Source organism: Odontesthes bonariensis, chromosome 10, assembly GCF_027942865.1.
Source record: "Odontesthes bonariensis isolate fOdoBon6 chromosome 10, fOdoBon6.hap1, whole genome shotgun sequence".
NCBI lineage: Eukaryota > Metazoa > Chordata > Actinopteri > Atheriniformes > Atherinopsidae > Odontesthes > Odontesthes bonariensis.
In genome coordinates this window covers 3,624,794-3,648,845 of record NC_134515.1, presented here as the reverse complement: position 1 = coordinate 3,648,845, position 24,052 = coordinate 3,624,794, and the positions used below count along the sequence as shown (strand labels likewise).

The 24,052-nt window shown below is 41.1% G+C and overlaps 2 protein-coding genes across 2 annotated transcripts; one reads left to right on the top strand and one right to left on the bottom strand.

Moving 5' to 3' along the window:
* The first annotated feature begins 1,487 nt into the window (after positions 1-1,487).
* LOC142390492 (L-rhamnose-binding lectin SML-like) lies at positions 1,488-13,473 on the top strand. Its single transcript, XM_075475960.1, has 9 exons — positions 1,488-1,596; positions 3,559-3,591; positions 3,983-4,087; positions 6,284-6,419; positions 10,854-10,963; positions 11,044-11,088; positions 11,188-11,320; positions 11,407-11,510; positions 13,343-13,473. The coding sequence occupies exons 1-9, from the start codon at positions 1,566-1,568 to the stop codon at positions 13,354-13,356; spliced, it is 711 nt and encodes a 236-aa protein (XP_075332075.1). The 5' UTR covers positions 1,488-1,565; the 3' UTR covers positions 13,357-13,473.
* A 1,618-nt stretch (positions 13,474-15,091) lies between these two features.
* Positions 15,092-20,112, bottom strand: LOC142390494 (galactose-specific lectin nattectin-like). The gene is made up of 7 exons (XM_075475962.1): positions 20,034-20,112; positions 19,560-19,622; positions 19,183-19,210; positions 18,907-19,007; positions 16,758-16,892; positions 16,417-16,528; positions 15,092-15,355 (listed from the first exon to the last, which is right to left on the bottom strand). The coding sequence occupies exons 2-7, from the start codon at positions 19,620-19,622 to the stop codon at positions 15,291-15,293; spliced, it is 504 nt and encodes a 167-aa protein (XP_075332077.1). The 5' UTR covers positions 20,034-20,112; the 3' UTR covers positions 15,092-15,290.
* Positions 20,113-24,052: the final 3,940 nt, after the last annotated feature.

Genomic DNA, 24,052 nt, shown 5'->3' with positions numbered 1-24,052 from the left:
CATCAGATTCCCATACACCGCTGTCCAACAAGTACAGATTAAGAGGGACTTTCATGCCGTGGCTGGACTGCCAAACATAATCGGGGCAATAGACTGCACACATATATGCATCAAAGCACCCGTGCTGTCGTGGAGCGCACTGAGCTGAAGGCCAGGTGGGTGTGTCTCGGTACGGCTGGGGGGGGGGGGGGGGGGGGGGGGGCAAACTGCTCTATAGCCCAGAGAAGTCATCCCAGATTTGCACAATATTGCCATGAACGAGGGTCTCCTACTACCTGAACCAGCCCAGGCAGACCAGAAGGTGTGGTGCCAGAAGACCCCCCTCATGGACCGCCCCATCAAAGAGCCATCATGATGAGGCAACAACTGATTGCACGGCTTTAGTTGCAATCATCGAGCGCCTGGCCATGGCGAGACGTTTTTGTTTTTTTTAAGCCATTTTCATATTAAACCATTTCTTTTTTATTTCGGTGACACAGAGTTAACAGCACTCGTAATTGCTTCCCATTTCTTCGCTTTAGCAGGTTCCGTAATTCCACTGCTGACTCTGCTAAAAAGGACAGATTTTCCCTTTTGGATCTCTGAAAGCAGAACTTCAGTCTCAGAGCCCCTAAAGTTGTTCTTTTTGTGCCTTGATGCCGTTTTCATGACTTCCTGGCACAGGAGAGAGGAAGCACAGCCTTATATGGTATCATTTTGGGCGTGGAGTATGCAAATTTACTATCCTCGTGCACATGCACTTAAATACGCACGGGTGGCATTCATCATTTACGCAGGTCGTTTACTCACTTTTTCCGAAGTTAAGAGCGTTTGTTGAATCTGACGTGGCGTGTTCGTACGAGACTTTCGTACGAAAAAAGTGAGAGAAATTTAGAATAAAAATACGAAAATGTTCTTGCATGAGGCCCATTGAGTCCACCATGAACTCTTCTGGATACCAAAGTATTCTAGAGTCAGGTGATATGATACCAGCCTGTAACCATAACTAACCTAAACCCTGTATTTTTTTTGCCTGACCTTTAACAGATTGGGTCAGATGGGTCTCAGACTCTGTTCTCTGAACACGACAGTTCAGAGTAACGCCACCGTCCAACCGCCTTCCCTCATGAACCTTTTTCAACATATCGTTTTGTAGTTCCTGGTCATTCTTTGGGAACTTGTGGAGACGTATAAGAGAGGAAACTGAACCATGGAATATGTTCGCTTTATTAAATTAATTTATTCTAAATAACAGCTGCAGTTGTTAAAAATGTCCAATTAAAAAAGTGCTGTTGATCAATTGTCCCTCTTTCGAAACATGCAGAAATATCTTCCTTTTTTTGCACATTTGTTCAGGTGATGTTTTTGTTGTGTAACTGATGTTCACTTCATGGCATTTTGGTTTTCTTGGACCAGTTACAGCATTTTTGTTTTCTGATTTAATCTATGCAACACGTCAGTAAAAGATTATTTCCCCATACTTTGTATTCGTGTGTCGTAAGATGGCTCTAACCCCAGCAGAATAAATAGCCGGAGTCTTTTTCATCCCCTTCATTTCAGCACCTCCGACCACATCTCCTGACACCATGTTCTGCACCAGACTGAGCATCTCACTGCGTAAGTACACAGCTGACTGTAGATGTTTGATTTATTGATAAAACATAGAAGGAGACAGAGGAAATTATTATTTCTATACGTTCTTTAATGGGTCTTACACCATCATCTACCTGACATGTGTTTACACTTTAAGAGATTTGACTTATTTTAAATCACTTGATTCATTTTTCTTTTTTTCTGCGATGGAAAAAAGTTTTAACGTCACATCATTGAAAAAAATCTCAGCCATGAAAGCTAAAAGGTATTCAGAAACTTATTCATTTACACAGAGGATTCTTCTATGTGAAAGGTCTGTTGATACATTGTGTGAATGAATGAATGAATGAATGAATGAATGAATGAATGAATGAATGAATGAATAAATGAATGAATGAATAAAAGTTTAGTCGGGGATGAAATGCTTATACTTGTGTTTATGAGGCATATTTAATTATTTCACAGCTTTAACCCTCTGGAGTCTGAGGCCTTTCAGAGACAGTTTGCAACACCTTGACATTTTCAAGTATTTAAACTAACTGTAAACATCTATGCAAAAGTGACACATATGGTTGTATTCTGAAAAGCCTAACAAAAGATAATATAAGAGTAAAGTGAATGTAATACAAACAAGTTTTATTTAAATTGAGGGGAAACACAACTGTACAAATAACAAGTTTTAGAGGTCTTCAAACAGTGCAAGAAAACACACTATAAATATATCCAGCCAAGACTTTTGAAGGTTGAACCTTGTAAACAAAAGTGTTGGCTGCATTAAAGTAAAAAGTGCAGTCAGAAATGTTTTGTTGTTTCCACACAAACTGTAAAAAAGTCATTGTAACTCAAGGCAGTGTCTCTGTTAGTTGAATCCTAATTAGATGGGTGTGTAACACCCCTGATTGCCCCCACCCCCCTGTCACTCTCCATGTGATAATTGTCTGTTTATGCTGGCTGAATGGGGCGTGTTCTCACCTGTGAATAGCCACTCAATCACCTGGTACTTTACATGTGAATAGCGATAGGTGTGGCCTAGGAGGCTGCTGCAGTCAGAGAGTACAGAAAATCCAAAGATTTCTTTTCACTCTCTTTAAAAAGGGCCAGCTATATAATTTATTTTAATATATATATATTTGAAAAGTATAAGTTTCAAGGTTTTTAATGGTGTCACTTATATGTTTGAATGACAAAAACTCACAGAGTTACAGATGTGTTTTTGGAGAAGTGTCAAAAATCCCGCCGGCGGGTTCTTAGACTCCAGAGTGTTAAAAGAGACAAAAACAACCTGTATCTGCCATCAGCCAAATGATCATTTTTAACCTGTGAGCATGAAAGTCTTTTCAGTTTCTTCAGGTTTTGCCTGTGAAGTTAAAGAGAAAGAACTGAGGTGGGGATAGTGATGGGACCTCTGTCTCTTCTCAGGGCAAAGCACTGTTTTCACTTGTGATTATATAATTCAATTTGATTTTATCTATAGAGCGCCAACTCACAGCAAATGTCATCTCAATCCTTAAAGATACAGTCTACGATGAAAACCAGTAATCATACCGAGCCTTATGATTTTTAAAGATATGAAGATTTTACATGATGTTTGATGGTGAAGGTGCAAACATGATGCACATTCATGTTTCAGTACAAACTCTGAGCACAGTGAAACTGACCCTTGTGCATAAAAATCCTGGATGTTCTGATCATCCATCCACCTGTTCCCTCTCACCCTCCTTATGAAAGCTGTAGTTCATGCTACTGAAATGTCTCCAGGTTTTGACTCTGTGATCTGAGCCGTTCCTGCATTCCTTCGTCTCTGCCCTCAGACTTTACTGTTTCACTGCAGCCTGATGGTGTGATCACCATGATCATCATCATTCATGGGGAAGTGGAATAAATTTGTCTGACTCGACATGGAAAAGCCCAATGCTAAAGCAGCTTTAAACAGAAGTAACAGGACAAGTGAATCAACTAACACTGAGGTTTCTTTTCTCTTTTCAGTGCTGGCAGCATCATCTTTGCTGACGTGTTCAGGTCAATACACATTTCATTCTGTTCTGTAAAACCAAGCCATTGTGAGGCACAGGAGGGAATCCAAACTTTTTACACTTAATCAAGCTTTGTTTTGACTCTATAAGTAACTTTAATGCATGCCATATTATTCAGAGTTGTATAGTTTACAATGCTGAGGGAGGCGACTCTTAACCCAGAAAGTGGAGATCTGACCTTTTGATTTGTTATCTTGTCAGCAGTCTTTGTTGATGCAGCTCCCTCCACCATTTAATGAAATAAATATTTCTACATGTATTTATTTATATCAACCTGAAAAGAAAGTGTAGGTGAGAGAGCTGCTTCAGCACCATAACCAACATATTTTCTCTTTTATGGAGTAACTATTCACCAAACATTTTGCTTTTCATTCCAGGTTTTGCCGGAGCCGAAGAACCGTTTCCCTTCGCTGGGACCGCCATAACCACAGAGAGAGTGATCACCTGCGATGACAGTCACAATGTCCAGCGCATGAGCTGCGGTACGACTGAGCAGCTCCAGCACACTCAAAAGTTTGCTGGAAAACAAGTCAAAGTAAACAAGTCGATTCTATTCTTACTTCTCATCTTATCTTAGATAGACTGATAGATAGATTCTTACTCCTTATTTAGTTCACTTCCTGTTTTATTTTGTAGTATTTACTCCCTCAGTATATTAACTCCTTGGTTTCAGTTATTCCCTGTCGGATCATTGTTTCATGTCCATGTCTCAGGCCTTGTTTTTCTACTGTTTTTACTGTGGTTTTGGATCATCAGGAGCTCCTCTGGCCGACCTCCCGGATGACCTCCTGGTTGTCCATCAGAACATAAGAAACCCCGAAACATAGGAAAATGCAAAACACAAAATACATGAATCATAGATATATAAATAGACTGATGGTGCTTGGTGCTTTATACAGGCCAAAAAGTTTAACATTTCTGCATCTTTCAGGAAAAAACTGTAAAGTGTTTATTAATCCAGCTGAATTCCCAGTAAAGCTGCTCCGATTCACATATTTTTCTGTTTCTTTTCTCAAAACTTGGACTAAAATCAGCCCATTAGGACTACGTGTCAGCTCACTTAAAGCATTTCCAGACTGTCGCTCTGCTCTAATAAAATCCTGATTTTATAACCACAGAATCAGCATTAAAGCAGCTTAACCCTCTATGGTACGACGTTGCCATTTGGCAACAAACCCATTTTAAGCCTTCTACTCATAGACAATACATACCCAGTTATGATGCAATGCATTAAAAGAGAGGTGGGGTTCTAAGTAAACCAATAGCAGTGTTTAAATCTGTCACATGACTTTCTGGAGGCTATTTTGAACCCCTTTTCTGCAGACATCTTCACAGGGAGGAGCCTCAACAATTGACTCCTCAAAAACAGCTAAAAAAAGTGTTTTAATGACATTTTTCAACTGGTAAAAAAATATATATTCAATAAAAGGCAAGTTAAGTTCATTATTCTGTAGTTTATTGCACTGTACTTGATCATTAAATAATAGAAAAATGTTAAAATGTGTATGTTGCCATATGGCAACACCGTACCATTATGAATTGCTAGCCTGGCATGTTGATAACATTTTGTATTTAGTTATAGGCCTATATTGTTCAAAAGCATCAATCAACCATCAATTTGACAGATACACATTTCACTGTTGTAGTAAAGTCAATAGAAATTTCATTGGTGTACACTGATCTTCTATAGTCTACTATAATAATGCACTTTGCGAATCCTTTCGGCATTGCATATTATGATATTTGACACATCTTTCTTCACATCTTTCTTCCATTTACATAATGAATGCAACAATATTTTATGGTTTCTCACGGGAGAAAACAAAACTAGCCCTCCCAGTAGATGGTAGTGAAGATGAATTAGGATTAAGTGTGCAAGTGGCAACATCGTTTTACGACTTGCGAGCATAGTCCCAGAAAACCAGTCCCACAAGCTGTTTTTTGATAACTGGTTCAGCAGTGTAGATCTCCAAGTCGCTATAGCACACAGTGATATAGCACAAAAATTTGAATTAAACTATGACAAATGTCTTTTTAAATGGTTTTTACTTTCAAATGAGATGCATTCTTAACTATTCAGGCTACTGTGGATTGTTGAGACTATAACATGAGTTTTTAAATAAGTGTTACTACAATTTTAAACAAAACTCTCTTGTTTTCATTACTTTCCACTATCGTACCGTGTTGCCGTATGGCAACAAACCCTAAAAACTACTAAAAAAATTATATTTTTTAAAAATGTCTCTTGATTAAGTTTACTTGGTCTATTTTAAGACAAAAAAACACCCAAAACATTTTTTTACCAACGGGGATCATAATGCGTACCATAGAGGGTTAAAGACAGCGTCTGTGCAGAGAACTCAGCTGAACTCACATGGACCAGGAGCTGCCTCTGTCTGTCTGAAAGAAACTGAGGCTGATGTAAAACCAGGAAGCTTAGATGTTGGATTTCTTGATAAAACATAAATGAAACATAGACAGTTATTATTTCTATAAGTTATTTAAGGGGTCTTACACCATTATCTACTTGACATACATTTTCACTTCAAGAGATTTGAATTATTTTAATTTATTTAATTCATTTTCTTTTTTATGTGATGGAAAAATGAAGTTTTATTGGGATCAAATAAAGATGATTGGGATTATTAAATCTTCTTCCTGTGTTTTCTGTGAAACAGAGGATGGCGTGATCATCGTGCAGTCAGCTCTGTATGGACGTTTGGACACAGAGACCTGCAGTGAGGGCAGACCTTCAGAGCAGCTCACCAACACAAAGTGCTCTCAGAAAGGCACTGTGGATGTCCTGAAAAAAAGGTACAGTTGCCATGACGACGCAGAATCAATCCACCAGATGAGTCGCACACTCATTGAAAATGTTTGAATTTGACAAGCAGCAGAGGTTTAACTTGACTAAAAGGAGCTAACGGAGTTGGAAATGAATCAAAGTTAAAGCGATAAATAAACAGCTGAAGCAGCCAAGTGATGGATGACATGTGGTGGGATGAAAAAGTCTGAGACAAATTGAGCAACCGCTCATTTTGGTGGGACAACATTCCTAATGATGTTGATATTAAACAGTAACAGGCCCACCAGAGATCAATCTGTAATCAATTCACTTCCCTGGAACGAACATGACTATGAGGTGGATACACGACTCAGTGAAGGATAGGGGCACGGACCTATTCTCTAGGGCTAGAACTGACCAGAACAATTCTCAGAGGAAAGAGAGCGTAAATAAAAGTGGTAGACCAGAGGGAAGTAAGCTTCAGGTTTGTCCTTGTGGCTGGCAGAAAGAAACATCAGTTAGAGGCCTTAAAATGCATCAGGGAAGAAAGAGATGTGTGGTAAAGGAAGGGCAGTGTGGCCGAATCGATCAGTACTTTTTAAGAAGTCAGTCGAGTAAGCCGGATGAAGTCCAGCGGCAGGTAGAAAACCACAGTCCGAAGGATATCAATAACACAGCTACGGAGGGGGAGGAGGAGGTTCTAAGAAGGGATGCAGCTGATACTGAGGTGAACAGGCCAGTTAGAGAGAGAAATATGGAGCAGAAAGCTAGAGTTAAGTGGCCTAGGGCAAATAGTAACAAAGAATGGGAGGCAGTCAATAAAGATTTGTCAATAATATTGGGTAGGTTAGGAGGAAATGCAAGCGATAGGCTAGAGAAGATGGGAGATATAATTTACTCCTATTGTGTAGAAAGATTTGGGGTGCAAGATAGAAAGAGGGTTGAAACAGTACATTTAGTTAAGTCTAGACGGCAAAAAGAGATGGAGAAATTGGTTAAGGAAAGAAGAAATTTAAGAAAGCAGTGGAAAAAAGATACAGAAGAAGAGAGAGAGGGAATTAATGTTTTGCAGGAAGAATCGAGAGGCAGGCTAGCAATACTCAGAAGGGCGGAAAATATTAGGAAAAAGAGACAGAAGAAAGAATATGTAAGAACGGCATTTTACAGGGATCCGTTCAAGTTTGTAAAAAGGATTGTTTAACCAGGAAAAGGGAGGGCAGCTTAAGGCAACAAAGTCAGAGGTGGAAGAGTATCTAAGAAATACATATTCAGATCTTGAACAGCGTAGAGTAGTAGGCCTTCCACCTGACATGCCACCGTTAGGAGAGATAGCTCATAAGATGGACGTTAGACCACCTAGGTGGAAGGAGGTTGAGGAGGTAGTCAGGCGTGCAAAGGCTTCGGCGGCCCCAGGGTCAAATGGAGTCCCCTACCGGGTTTATAAAAGTGCACCTGATGTCCTCAAGTTTTAGTGGAGGCAATTAAAAATAGTTTGGGAGAAACAGGTTATTCCTAGAGCATGGCGTAGGGCAGGAGGCGTTATTATTCCAAAGGAGAAAGAGGCCTCGGACCTGAGTCAGTTCCGGATGATCTCTCTCCTAAATGAAGAGGGGAAGATTTTCTTTAGTTTAGTTGCACAGAGATTAGCCAGTTATTTAGAAAAGAATAGCTTGATAGATACTGTGCAGAAGGCAGGAATACCAGGTTTCGCAGGGTGTTTAAAGCACACTAGCATGATTTGGCATCAGATTCAAGATTGAGAAAAAAGACTTGCAAGTTATATTTCTGGATCTAGCAAATGCATTTGTTTCAGTGCCACATAGCCTTATTTGGAAAGCATTTGAGTATTTTGGAGTGCCTGTAATAGTTGTTAACTTAGTAAGAGCATATTTTCAGGATATTAGACTGCCTAAGTACAGCAGGTTTCACAACAGGTTGGCAGAGGCTAGAAATAGGCATTATGGCAGGGTGTACTATTTCTCCATTAGCATTTACAATGGCGATGGAGATAATTATTAGAGCTTCCAAGTGGGTTGTAGGTGGAGAGAGACGTCAGGATGGCATGCGCCTTACACCAATTAGAGCATACATGGATGATATGACGTTGGTGACTACAACAGTGCCATGTATGAAGAGAATACTTGAGAGACTTAATAAAAATCTAAAGTGGGCTGGTATGAAAATCAAACCTACTAAGTCTAGAAGTATCTCAATAAGTAGAGGGAAATTAAGTGATAGAAAGTTTGTAATTGATGAAGAAAACATTCCAATAATTAGGGAAAAGGCAGTAAAGAGTTTAGGCAGGTGGTACCAGGCAGACATGAATGATGGAGAGCAGGCAGTGCAGTTTCAGAAAGATGTTGCTGAGGGACTGGATAGAATAGATAAATCAGGGCTTCCAGGAAAGTTGAAGCTGTGGTGTCTGCGGTTTGGATTGTTTCCTATAGGTTGATGTGGCCACTGTTTGTGGCCACTGTCTTTAGAGTTCTTCAGAATTTGACCCAGAGGCAGCATGTATAGAGTGAACAGAAGGGGTCCAAGTAAAGATGTGGTAGTTAGTAAAGTGGGAGAAAGTGGAATCCAAGAATGGCAGCTCAGGAGGGAGAAGCAACTCTTAGACATGCAGAGATTGTGGGTAATATGCAAATAGGCCGGGGAGGCTTGGGGCTTGGCCTAGGCAAACCAGTGTGGAGTAGAGCAGGTCCCAAGGAGAAGAGAAAGCTAGTTGTTGAGCAGGTTCGTAGACAGGAGGAAATGTTAAGGGGTGCAAAGGCAGTGGCTCAGGCTAAGCAGGGACGGTGGTTGAATTGTGAAGGTGTAGAGAAGAAAAAGCTTAGTTGGAAAGAACTGTGGAGTATGAAGGAAAGGAGTATTAGATTTTTGGTAGGGGCAACATATGATGTATGACCAACTTCCCAGAACCTGAAACTCTGGGTAAATGGAGACCCGTTATGTTCGTTATGTTCAGGTACTGCAACTCTAAGGCATATCTTGTCAGGTTGTAAGGTTAGTCTGTCACAAGGCCGGTATACATGGCGACATGACCAAGTATTAAGAAGCTTAGCTGCAGGTATTGAAGATAAACAAAGGCTGGTAAACTTAGGAAGGTCTAAGGTGAAGAGAGTTGCAATTCAGTTTGTTCAAGAGGGGGAGAAAGTTTATAAGACGATAAGGAGACACGGCAGCTTGGAGGATGCTTGTGATTGGGAGATGCAGGTAGATTTAGAAAATACGTTTGTTGTTCCCCAGGAGATAGCCTCTACAAATCTAAGGCCTGATATAGTCTTGTGGTCTAGGAGTAGGATGAGAGTCTATTTCATAGAGCTGACTGTTCCTTGGGAGGAATTAGTAGCAGAAGCATATGAAAGGAAAAAGCTTAGATATGTAGAGTTGGGGGCAGAAGCAGAGCAGCGAGGATGGAAAGTTAGAATCTGTCCAGTGGAAGTAGGATGTAAAGGATTTGTTGCAAAGTCTGTTGTCTCATTGTTGAGGGAGCTGGGTGTAAGTGGACAGAGTGTGAGGAAAATAGTGAAGGAAGTGCCAGATGAGGCAGTAAAATCCAGTCAGTGGATTTGGATTAGAAGAAGCAATAGCAGCTGGGGGCCCAGCAGGGGGAGCACTTAGGGTAAACAGACTTTTGAAAAAGCAAAGAAGAAGTTCAAGATATTTAAGTGGAGGGTTTGGCCCATGTGATCCTTTTGAAACCAGGCGGCCATTTTGGGTAAGTTGGCTTTGAGTGAGTTGTATGGCTTTGATTTTGCTGGCATTTTTAGTGATTATAGGACTGTTTAGGTGAGTTTGTCGGCTGAATCTGCTGGTGTGTCTTGTCCTGCCTCCACCTCTGGCACCCTCTATATTTTCATTACCCCCTACCCGAACCAGGGTTTGCATCCTCGCTGTGACTGTTGTGCAGTTGGTGAGAGGCTGGGGTAGCTTGTGGCTGTAAAAGATGGTTGTTGGGGTGGTCGGTGGCGTAGTGGGTTAAGCAGCCGCCCCATGTACAGAGGCTATAGTCCTCGCTGCAGCTGGCCCCGGTTCGAGTCCCGCACCGAGCGGCCCTTTGCTGCATGTCTCCCCCCTCTCTCTGCCCCTTGCATTCCTGTCTCTCTCCAACTGTCCTATCATTAAAGGCATAAAAAGCCCAGAAAAAAAAGATGGTTGTTGTGGTGTGAGGAGCAGTGTTGGCTGGCATTAGGGGAGTGACTCTGGAACGCCAGTGATCACTCTCTAGCCTCCTGGAGGTGTTGTGGGCCCAACTAGACGAAACACTGATGAAAGGAGGTTCCCACCTGATGACCCCAATGATATGTTGGTGCTCACTGATCTATAGTATAGGGAATTATTCACTGAGTCTGGTTCTTTTTATTTATTTATTTTTCTTTAGCACAAGTTTCTTGTGTTTACCTTGAATCCCTCTATTCAAACCTGGAAACAAGCTCTTTTCCTTCCTTTTGCTCCTGCAGATGTGACGGTAAGAAAGTGTGTGAAATCAATGCAAACGTCGTTCGTACCTCTGATCCCTGCCATGGCATCTACAAGTACCTGGACACCACCTACGGCTGCTTCCCTGCAGGTCTGTGGCATCAAACTGAACTCATAACAGCTGAACAGAGGTGATTTCTGTTTCTCATGTGATTTCTGTTGCTCCAACAGTCCGAAGTGTAGCGTGTGAATTTTCTCTGGCAAACCTTCAGTGTGGTGAGATTCTTGTATTTTCATTGGATTGATGCCATAAATATACATGTTTGTGTTTTCCTTGCTTTCACCAGCTGGGTATCTAACTTCTCTGTTCGTCAGGTGAGGGGCAGGTTATATCTGTCCTCGGGGCCGATTATGGACGCAGTGACAGGAACACGTGCATTTTTGGGCGTCCTACCGATCAGGTCCAAAATATCCTCTGCTCAAGGCCTGCGAGTGAAGTTGCTGCCAGGTACAGAATGTTACTTTACTCCAATCCTCCATCTAATAGCACCCATGTTCCCTCAGTCCATGTTAAAGCTCCTGTTTCATCCACAGCTGCAATGGGAAAAGCAGCTGTTCTGTCAAAGCAAGCAACTCAATGTTTGGAGACCCCTGTGTTGGCACATACAAGTACCTGGAGGTGACCTACATATGCATATGTAAGTACTTTAAAGGCCTTTTATGGACTACTCGTCCTCAGTGTCAATAATCAAAAAATCAAAACAATAATAAACTAAATGAAATCAAACAGCCACTGAGACAGCTAGGGAGTGAATTTACGCAGGATAAATGAGTCCATTGTCCAGGCAAAAAAAAAATTGTTTCTTTAGGTTTATTCTTCAAACCAAGCAAACGAACAAAGAACTTTGCCTTTGCCGCCTCTCTTGCCCTGGTCAAAAACCATTAGCCCTCCCAGGTGCCTGCTCACCTGTGACTGCCTGCCCATCTAATAAAACTCTCCCAGTGAGCCCCAGCTAACCAGTGCCTTCAAAATAAAAGCATAGTTAAATACCCAAATTAACTCAAAAAATACTAAATATCATAAACAACCAAAAAAGGTGTATTCCCCAAAACTAAACCCCCAAAAGGTAACTAAATAATAAGTGAGCCAAATATTACAAAATAACAAATAGCTCCGACAGGCCTTTTATGGACTATTTACTGAAACCAGGTAGTGTTAAACAGAGCCATGAGGTCACATTTATTTTCTATATTAACCAGAAACGAAAGCCTATTCAAGTTAACCTTTATTGGTCAAAAACAGTTTCCAATCATGAGAATCAACTTTCTCTGGAAGCTGGTATTTCAGATTGACCCCGACTCACGTTGGTGTTTGGAAGTGACTCTGCTGTAAAGATATAAAAGCTGCTGACAACACAGAGAGCTCTGCTGATATCTGGGATCCGTTAATGGCTGAACTTCCACACAAACACATGTTGATCTGCACAGTGGGATTAAACAAGCTGCTAAGGTTACACTGGTGGTAATGCTTATACCACCAGGTGGCAGCAATGTACTGAAGCTGCTTTAAAATGTGTGTGGGGCTGTGACATGAGATGCTGCTGGGATAGAAGTTGGAGAAGCTACAAAAAGAATGAGAGCGATGCTAACTGCTCCACAACCTGAACCAAAGGCTCGGACACCAACACAGCTGAGGATCAGCTGCAACAATCACAGCTGAATATGAGCTCTAGCTTGACTTTTGTAGTTCCACCGCATAACTTTGTGAGCTACACAGCTTGACATGCTAACATTTACAGTTCATGTCTGAGCAAATGGATATAAGAAATCTGACTGAACTGCAAACCTAGTTATGGTTGCTAAGCTGTCATGGAAAGATTTGATGAAATGTGAAGCCCACTAACATCTGGTGTTGTTGAGTATTACAGGAACATGATCAGAATTCAGTCCCGCATCAAGTGACTCTGCAGTGTTCGGGGGTATTTATGGGCTCTGGCTCTGATCAGCATTACTTCTAACCCAACACCTGGATGCTTACGCCAGTTTTCAATGAGAATGCTGCTCATGGAGCAGCAAGAGTGGGCGTAGTTCACTTTTTCTGCACAGAAAATACGTGTTTAGTGACCACAGCGTCCCACATGGAGGGTTTGAACCGGGACAGCAATGACTTAGGGACAAAACTAAACGTGATTGGTCAATTTTACTGGCTCAGTTGTGATGGAGATATTCATCATGTGACTCAACTCAGTGAACACCATGAAGTGTGATGTCAGGTTGTCATGGTCTGTGTTTTTCTGCGTTGGTTTAATAGTTCCTTTCTTATGTTTCGTATTCTAGTCCATTTCTGTCAGTTATTTATCTCATTGTATATCTTTTTATTTAATTCCTCCGCATGTTTCCTAAAAAGCTGCAGAAGACATGATTATTCCCACCAAACCACATTCACAGTGTGTTAACAAAAGGTTTTTCTGCCACATTTTGGTGCTGATTTCTTCTGACTGAAATTCAGTTTTTACCTGGTCTTTTGCAGCTCCTGCCATTTGAGGACATCACCGAAAAGAAGATGACATCATCAAATTCATGCTTTAAATTCAATATATATTGAATCAATAATCAACCAATCGAATCCTGAAAAAATCCAAATACACCATTTAGAATAAAGTTCACTTTATAGCTGTTGGGAGACGAGGCCGGTGACGTTTGGACCACAGTGTTAATACACATGTGATTAGATAGTATTGATTTTCTTTAATATGACTCTAATTGTAACACTGATTCAATATCCTTTGTGATCAACTCGTCTTTTTCTTTTGTTCTGTTATTCTGCGTCAGTTTTCTTTGAGCTACATGAATAAACTTTCCTTTCATTTACAGCTTGCAGTCTCGTGGTATTATATTATTTTCTGACTTGTTAAACACTGAAGCCAGACTGAGGTGCAAACAGATTGATCTGATCTCAAAGAGATAAAGTGGTTTAACTGCTTGAAAAGCAACATGTTTAGGCTTCATAAAATCAGCTTTCATGCTCCGTGTTCATGAACATGTTTCTGGTCAGAGATGTGAAACTTGGAGTTCTGTTGTTGAATGCAGCATTACTGGGAGGGAAACATGCATCCATGCAAACAGGTGACAGGTGCCTCCTCCTTACCATAGAGTTCCACTTTAAACAAGATTAAACAATACTTAAGTATCAGCACACTGCAGGAGTCTCAAGCCAACCCTTGTTGATACCTGTAGATAGCTGAACCGTGTAAACATGAACATAAACATAGAATCTGAGACAGAAACAGAGTTTGTTCAGTTCTAAGCAGCTTTAAAGTGAATATCTGCACTGAGCTCCTTTATTCTCCAACACAGCCTGAACCCTCTCTACATTTTCAATGCTTTGCAGATGATACTCAGCTGTACTTATCTATGAAACCAATCAGTTGGTTAGACCAGTGGTTTTCAAAGTGGGGGCCGCCAGGGGGCGCTAGGGGGGCCTCAGAAAATTGGAAAAATTGGCAGCTCGTTCATGCTCGCACTATTTTCTTAGCCACCTCACAGCCGTGGATAAACTTCTGCTCAGCAGTTGAATCTGACTTGCTATACTCCACACCACTTGATGGCGGAGTAATATCAACGAACATCCAGTCTTCCATAGAACTCAATGGGATTTACAAAATGTCAAATAAAACACGACAGAAGCAACTTTTCGCAACGAAATTTGATCTGGATTACCAGTGCACACCAGTAACCACTCCGGTGAGTTGATGCTTTTGAAAACGAACGTTTATTGTGCTTTTACGGACCTTTCTAGACATGCACATGACTTGCCATTCTGAAGCAGGTTGAGAAGAATCAAAATTAGGCAAATACCGGAGACAGCAGTAAACATCAAAAAAGTGGTGAGGGGGGTTCTGAAACATTGCAGACGACTCAGAAAAGAGGCTTAATGTTGAAAATACCGCAGTTCCCTTTTAATAAAGTCTGCCCTTCCGCCAACTCTCTGCATCTGAGTCTCCTCTTTAGTCCAAGCCTGACAGAGTGGTTCCATCCACAACTGCATCATCTGGGAGTGTTAGTCCAGATCTGAGAAGCTTGATTCTGTTCAACTTTGGTTGGACTAACACAATAGTTTGTTTCCCTCATGTTTCATGTAAACGTGCACGCTGTGAGCAGAGAAGAAGCCCCTAATGTAGGCCCACATCTTCACACAGAAGCCTTCAGCCAGCTGCACCAAAAACATAAAACCATAGAAAGGACACAAGAAACCACAGAACAGAGTGATTCAGAACAGCATTTGGAGGATTTTTATTGAACGTGCAGATAAAATCTACAGTCGAATTAATAAATGCAGAGTTAATATATGATGAAAAAAATCAGAAATCATAATCATAAGAGCTCTTTTGGTCTGTGTTAATCTGGAAGTGTTTGATTAGAACAGAAAAGAGTGATGAGGCCTGAGATTATCCTTGTTGCTGACATGGCCGGATGCATCACAGATTCTTTCCACAAATGAAATATCTTCCATGGTGACATGGTGCATCGTTCCAGTAGGTTGCTGTTTGGAGATTTTTTAGAAAAAACAAACATGGAGAAACATGCATTAATTTAGGTTTTTACACAAGCTTGTTCCTGTTCCAGTGCATAAGAGTGTGTTGAATATCTCTGTCTGTGAACATTTTCAAATGCTTCTTAAACACGACACTGTGACCCTACAGCACAAAGCGGGCTGGGATGTCTCCAAATATCTCAATAAAAATCAAACATCTTAAAACAAATACTTATATTTGTGCCAAGTGTCTTGTTAGGCAAATATTTTCCATCATTGAAAAATGGAAAAACGGGAAAGACGTCTGTCATTTTAACAGATTTAAACATGAGAACAAGCACCAGAAACTTAAGTAGTTCATAGCAACACTGTCTCTAAACCACATGCAGTAGACCTCCTGCCCAGTTTGGGGTGAGAGTGTGTTATTAATTAGCTGTTCTACAGGCTCATGTGCTCATCATCTATGAGCTTGAAACTGTACTTCATATAACTTGCTATCCGGATGCTACAGCACACTGCAGAGCTACGGACTGCTGGCCTGCAGCTCATCTGTGGGCCTGCTCAGACTCGGTGCGAACATGTGATCGTCATGATCCAATCACAGGTTCACAGTTCTAAAAACAGGTGTGAACACAGTTGAGATGGATTTAGGACTCATTCAGATCCAATCCCTCAAATACGTGTTTTTTATACAGAGCAGGTAACTGAGATCAGCCTTTGGAGCAAAATGAATACATGTAAAGTTGTCTTTCTGAGGCAAAAACACAAAGCCTAATGACACCTGCTTCTGCTGCAGCCTCCTTTGTTTGACTATGCTCAAGCCAGCACCCATTTTAAGTCCAGGCCAACCATGATGGTGCTCTGGGTTCATCGTAGCCTACAGCAGGTTGAATGAGTTAGTTTCATGTTATTTCCTGTAAATAGTTTGTTCACATATCAGTTAAAATGAAGTGTTGATGTTTAAACATTCTGCTGTCACTGCGACTTCATGTGATGTTGACATAAAAAGTGAGAACACTGTCAGTGTCCATATGCTGTCCATAAAAGTGTAGTGGAACCTCTGTTTGTACCTCCATAATTGATCTCAAGACAGTGCTCAATTCCTCCCTGGTTGTCAGGCAGCCCAGTATGCCAGCGCCTGTAGTTAAAGTCTGATCCATCAGTCCACAGCCACTTTTTGTCCTGAAAGAGGAAATACATTGTGTAGTATGGAGAAATACACAGCAGTATAATAAATCAGATTTACCAAAGCTGCAACCTGCTGCCTCATAAAAGACCATTTATTAAGTGTGTGATTGATGAGTTATGTGTCAACAAAACATTACAAATGAATAATTGTATTTTATTCATGTAAAATAGTCTCACACATTCAGTAAAAACTTAATTTGATAAATTGCACCGTGTAACTTACTGCAACTATGTCAAAACCTCCAACCCAGACGTGGTGATGAGCGCCGGTCACTTTCTTAACCAGTTCACTGAGGAAGATGTTCTCATCAGCAGAGTGGACTGAAGCCAGATTCCCACCAATAGATATGCAAAAATGCTAACAATCAAAACAGAGTGGGGGAAAAAGAGATTTTAGGGAGAAGTGCCTTCAAGTTAGAGGAACATCATGGACATAACTTGCTAGTTAATCTAATTTAGGCAGCACTTTGTGATCATGATGAGAAAAACCTTGTTATGTTAAAGGTTTTTTAATACTCCATCACTTATTCTTTAGTTCAATTTAGTTTAATTCGTTAGTGTTTTTTAACAATCTCTAACAGTGAAAACAAGATTATTTATCTCAGACTGTTTAAAGATCGTGATGCCATCGTCACTGACAAGAGTGAGAAGAGTTCAGTCAAAAAGTGTATTTTTTGTGGTGAACTTTGAGTAGACATATTTAAAAGATGAAGAGTGTAATATGTGCTGAGCATTCAGAGCTCCACTGCAACATGAACACATTGGGCCTCATGCAACAACCGTTCATACGCACAGATTTGTTCTTAATACGTGCGTACGAGTGATTTAAGAGAATTTGCGCATTCACCAATCTTTTCGTATTTTACGTTTTCTTTCAGGTTACAAACAGAATAACGAGTGATCCAGACCTGTCGTAGGAGTTTTGTAAAATAGTCCGCTGTTATTCCAATCAAGTTTGCTTTACTAATGGATTGTACATTTAATTACTTTGAAGCAAACATAAATAAATATATACATTACATGGGAAGTGTAACCAGCCGCTGATTTACTACTTTTGGATGCATTAGCGCGCCAGGCTCTTGGAGGGGAGCGTGTGTTTCGAGAACGTGTAGATACCCATGTGGAGACAGACGAATGGCTGACATCGTGATTTAGATTGCCAAGGACTGTGCTGCTGCAAATATGCAGCTTGCTAGAACTCCAGAGAGAAACACGCCGATCAAACCCAATTCCTCCATACGTCCAGGTCCTCACCACCCTTGGATTTTTGGCCACTGGAACCTTTCAGAGGGAGTTTGGAGACAGATCGGGGGTGTCCCAGTCCTCTGTGAGTCGTGCACTCCCCTTGGTCATCAAAGCTCTCATCAGTTTATCACCCATGGTACATCATATTCCCATACACCGCTGTCCAACAAGTACAAATTAAGAGGGACTTTCATGCCGTGGCTGGACTGCCAAACATAATCGGGGCAATACACTGCACACATATACGCATCAAAGCACCCGTGCTGTTGTGAAGCACACTGAGCTGAAGGCCAGGTGGGTGTGTCTCGATACAGCGGGGGGCAAACTGCTCTACAGCCCCGAGAAGGCATGCCAGATTTGCACAATATTGCCATGAACGAGGGTCTCCTACTACCTGAACCAGCCCAGGCAGACCAGAAGCTGTGGTGCCAGAAGACCCCCCTTATGGACCGCCCCATCAAAGAGCCATCATGATGAGGCAACAACTGATTGCACGGCTTTAGTTGCAGTCATAAAGCTTTTTTAAGCCATTTTCCTATCAAACCATTTCTTCTTTATTTCGAAAATGACAGATTTTCCTTTTTGGATCTCTGAAAGCAGAACTTCAGTCTCAGAGCCCCTAAAGTTGTTATTTTTGCACCTTGATGCCGTTTTCATGACTCAACACTTCCTGGTACAGGACAGAGGAAGCACAGCCTTAATACGCACAGGTGGGATTCATCATTCACGCAGGTCGTTTATACACTTTTTCTGAAGTTAAGAGCATTTGTTGAATCTGACGTTGCATGCTGGTACGAGACCTTCGTACGAGAAAAATTAGAGAAATTTAGAATAAAATACGAAAATGTTCTTGCATGAAGCCCAATGTTCAGACAGAAAATGCACAGCTACAAATAAGACCGTAGTTGTTTTGTCACAATAATAAGGTTTCAAAGATGATACAGATACCAAGAAAATACTTGATATCATTTTCAATAGCACAAAGAAAAACTCAGAAAAAAGGACTATAGATGACCCTTTTTAAAGGTTAAACTTTTTCTAAAACCATTTGAGAAATACTTACAATTAGCAGAAATTTTGCTTTCTGCTTTGTTTCGAAGGAAATAATATATTGCTCTGTTACTTACCATTGCATCAATCCAAGTCTTTCCTGTGCCGATGAAAATGAAACAGCGAGAGCCGAACTGCGTCCATCCAGGAGGACAGCCAGAGGAACTGCCAGGAGGAACTGCCACAGTTTTTGTATTAGACAGAAGATAATAAGTGCAAAATACAGGAATTTGACCCATGATTAAAGCTGCACTTTTCACTGTCATAACCGTCATAAAAATCTTTTATTTTTCATTAATTTGCACAAAATCCTCCAACAGCTGTTCAACAGTAAATAAATTATAACTACCAACCTGGCTCAACCTCTTTCTGGACAGATCTCTGTGAACACAAAAGCAGGTTGAAACCTGTAAAGACTTTGTACTTTTCAAAACTATCATATTCCTCTCCCATATTTAGGCTAAAAAAGCTGCAGTTATGAAGCTGACGTCATCTGTTGGAGCAGGATCTGTGATTCAAAGCTAATACTATCATGGAGCGGACGCTACAGTTCTGTAGCATTCCTTTCACTGGTGGCACAAATAAAACTCATCTGAATAAATTACTTTGTGAATACACATTTAATTTCAATGAAGTCAGTCATTTCTGAGCACATATACATCAATGCTTCCGTCTTTACCTCGGTAAGCTAACATGGCCATGAAAGTGACACAGAGTTAATTATACTCACACACTGAACAATCAAGAGGCTGCTGATGAAGCCGAAGAAAACCAAGTTAAAACCTGAAGCCATCTGAGAAGAGACAAAGAAATTAAATTAAGTTACATCTACACGGTTACACAGACAATCACTGACTTTGTCCCACTGCACACGCATGGGAGGAGAATCCAGTTGTGGAATGAAGCCTGTTCAACGGTGTGGACTGTGTGAGAAAATGTTAAAGATATTCTGATGCTTCTAACTTTCTCTGTGGGATTTCATCAGACATATTGAACACAGACTGAACTTTAGAGCATGAACAAACCCCCGAGGCCCTTTTGAGTGAATACATGCTGGAACGATTCAAACGCCAACCACCTTATCTGGTTGTTAGTCTGGTTTTGAGAAACTCGATTCATACAATTTCTGTTAGTTTCAGATTTACATCAATAAAAAATTAAACGTGGTTAAAAATCTGTAAGAATAGAAACTGTAAAGTGTTACCTTTGCAGCAGTCAGTCCAGTGAGTCGAGTCTACCCTCTGAAACGAAGAGAGGATGTACAAAACCTCTGAGAGGATGGATCTTTATATAGTTTCTCAAAATGTTTCAATCGTTTAATCTTTTCACAGATTACCGGCACCACTGTCAGGTGTTTTGTCCTGGAATGAGGAAACATTTGTTTCTTCCTCTTTGTCACAGCTGAACATTCCCACTTTTTTTATTAAGCAGAAATGACTGCCAAAAAGTTTTGTGAAAAACAAACCAAAATATTTTCTGTCCTTTTAATGCCAATTATCACATTTCCAAACATTTTAAATGGTGAACAACAGTCTGACATTCACTCTTAGCTCCAAGCACTGCTGTACTGAAGTTGAATTTGTCGACATGAATGAAAAAATGACTGGAAATAAATATTTGATCGTCTTTCTGAAAGCTGAGGCCGCAAGGAATTATGGGACAGAATTATCTCCTTTCTCCCATAAACAATGGCCGGTGTATCCTTTGCTAAAGGAGATAATAAAGGAGACACTGGAGCTCCTTTCCTCAGCATTTGGAGAATTCAAACAGCTCTCATCCTGGGTGTTGATTAAATACAGATTAATAATAATAATATTATAATATAATAATATTAATAACTAGACTATTCAACTGGACCGTTGTTTGCAGTTCTTGTCCTGATGCTCATTGACTTAATGATATCTTTTTGCTGCACCATCATCGGCACAGGCTGCACCGGAAATAAAGTGAAATCTGAAACCAACAAACCCCTGGAAAACGATATCCTGCAGTCTATTCTTAATTCTAATACAGAGCAGAACTTACATAAGGCTTTTTTTTTATGTCAGGGTAACCCAGGTCAAGCAGATACGATCATAGCGTGACAGGCAGGAAGAAACTGGTTAAATGTTATCTAACTTAAAGGAAGTTAGAAAGCATTCAATCAGTTTCTTCCTGCCTGTTCAGTTCCAGCTGTCAACCTTCCCAGGAGTGGACGTCCCAGCAAGGTCACCCCAAGGTCAGAAACCCAAGAGCTACATCTCAGACTCTGCAGGCCTCAGTTAGCATGTTAAAGGTTAAAGGTCACTCCAAGGTCAAAAACCCAAGAGCTACATCTCAGACTCTGCAGGCCTCAGTTAGCATGTTAAAGGTTAAAGGTCACCCCAAGGTCAGAAACCCAAGAGCTTCATCTCATACTCTGCAGGCCTCAGTTAGCATGTTAAAGGTTAAAGGTCACTCCAAGGTCAAAAACCCAAGAGCTACATCTCAGACTCTGCAGGCCTCAGTTAGCATGTTAAGGGTTAAAGGTCACTCCAAGGTCAGAAACCCAAGAGCTACATCTCAGACTCTGCAGGCCTCAGTTAGCATGTTAAAGGCAAGGCAAGGCATCTTTATTTATATAGCGCATTTCATACCACAGGCAACTCAATGTGCTTTACATAAAGACAAGGCATTTAAAAAAAACAGCATAAAGCTAGGGTGACCATATTTTCGTTTGGGAAAACCAGGACAGCTTGGAGCGGACGGGGGGACGACTCTGTTCCCATGCATATGGAGGATGATGCTGCTGCTTTAACAATATTATTATTATATTATATTACATATTATTATTATAATATTATCATTATTTATGTCTGTGGCATGCGCTCACTTAACATAGGCCTACCCAGTCCTACAATAACAAGATTTACAGTTGGTTTATTAAAAATGCTTTTCAGTAAAAGTTAACAACAAAACTTAACAATAACTCTCAACTCCAAATAACACATGATAGGCCAACTCACTTAGCCTCAGTAATGAACAAAATAATGTCTGTTCTGTAGGCTATTGGAAAAAAAAATAAATAAATGAGCTAGCACTACTCTCGCCTCGGACAGCTGTTTTGTGCTTCTCGGTGTCCAGGTGGCTTTTCAGATCTCTTGCACTTCCATTGGACACCGAGACATATGTGCCTGCTTTGCACACTGTGCACAAGGCTTCCCATTTGTCTCGACCCGGTCTGAAAGCGGGGAAACTCTTGTGTAAATCGTTGGTAAACGTGCATTTGCGCTTCGGCATGATTGTTGCTTGCCTACTGACAGTCACGCTGTCTACATTCTGCCTGCACAGACGCGGGTCAGGGATTACGTCACACGCAGCCGTGGGCAGTGCCCTAGTGCCTGTAAATTTAATGGTCCAAAGAAGGTCATTTAAAAACCAGGACATTTCCTCACTTTCTAAAAGAAATCCGGGACGCCCGGGACAGGACGTGAAATACGGACATGTCCCGGGAAATACGGACGTTTGGTCACCCTAATAAAGCAGCAATTTAAAGAGAAAAAATTAAAAACACAGTTAAAAGCAATCAAAGAAGAGGGGAAAAAGAAAGATATAAAGTCAACCATAAGCACACCGAAAGAGAAATGTTTTTAACCTGGATTTAAAAGTGCTTACAGTTGGGGCTGATTTCAGTTCTGCTGGTAGTTTGTTCCAGTTGTGTGCAGCATAACAGCTAAAAGCTGCTTCACCGGGTCCAGTTTGAACTCTGGGCTCCACTATCTGACCTGAGTCAGTAGATCTCAGAGCTCTGCTGGGTTTATACTCTGCTTGCATGTCATTCATGTGTTCTGGACCTAAACCATTCCAGAACTTTAAAATCTATTCTGTATCTGACCGGGAGCCAATGTAAAGACTTGAGAACGGGTGATGTGATGTGATCTCTTTGTTCTGGTTAAAACTCGGGCTGCAGCGTTCTGAATGAGCTGCAGCTGTTTGAGACTCTTTTGGGGGAGTCCAGTCAGAAGACCGTTACAGTAGTCAAGTCTGCTGGAGATGAAAGCATGAATCAGCTTCTCCTGATCTGTTTGGGACATGAAACCCTTAATTCTGGATATGTTCTTAAGTTGATAAAAGGCTGATTTGGTGACTGATTTGATATGATTGTTGAAGGTCAGGTCTGAGTCTATCAGCACGCAGAGGTTCTGGACTTGGTCTTTAGTTTCTAGAGACAGTGACTCAAGATGTTTACTGACAGCAAACCTATTCTCTTTGTTGCCAAACACAATGACCTCAGTTTTTTCTTGATTTAACTGAAGGAAATTTTGGTTCATCCACTTTTTGACTTGCTCTAAGCAGTCGCACAATGGCCCTCATTTATCAAACTTGCGTAAGACGAAAAACGTGCGTAGGTCGTGTGTACGTTCTTTTCTGCGCAAAGGTTGGCATTTATCAAATCCATCGTGAGCGCAGGAAAGATGAAATCGCCACGACAGGTCTGAGGGCATGTACGCACTTTTCCATTTTGACTTGCGGTGACTGCAATAGCATACATAAACAGCAGCGTCACTAGTGCGTGCCTTATGAGTCGCAACAAATCCCTTGGTTAAAATTACAGACTTATCACTTCAAAGAAGGCCCATGTTTTATTTGACTTCAACATAAATATAAACATAAACGCAAATTAAATCAATTAAACAAGTACAACTCCGTAATTGGAAGAGTGATGGCTCATTATTCAACCGCGCACCCTCACACCGAACAGGAGAGGCGCTTTAACACTGCGCACTGTGGAGAGGTGTACAGGGCTCCTAAAGGGCAGGTGGATCTGTCTCTCGGCTGCGGGGGAACCCTTCTATATACGCCCGAAAAGGTATGCAATATTATTATTGCATGCGGGGTTCTCCATACATTGCCCAAAACAATGGAGTGCCATTTCCAGATGTGCATCCAGAGGACCCCGTACCCAGAGATCCCTACCACCAGCCTGCACATTCTGTTATTCAAGGAAAAAAGACGTAGCTCCGATCAGGCCAGCCACCCTCTCCTCCAAGGCACTCAAATCCAAACCTGGATCGGAACCCCCCCCCCCTGTTTGTGACATGCTGCGTCCGAGAGCTGCGACCTTTTTTGTGGCCAATTTCATATCGGACCACTTCTTCCTGATCTTATTGGAGAAAAAGTAAAACATCTTAAATTTTAGATTTAATTTAATCTGGAGTTTATCACGTTTTATTGACCATCACAGTAGGGGAAAATACATAACTC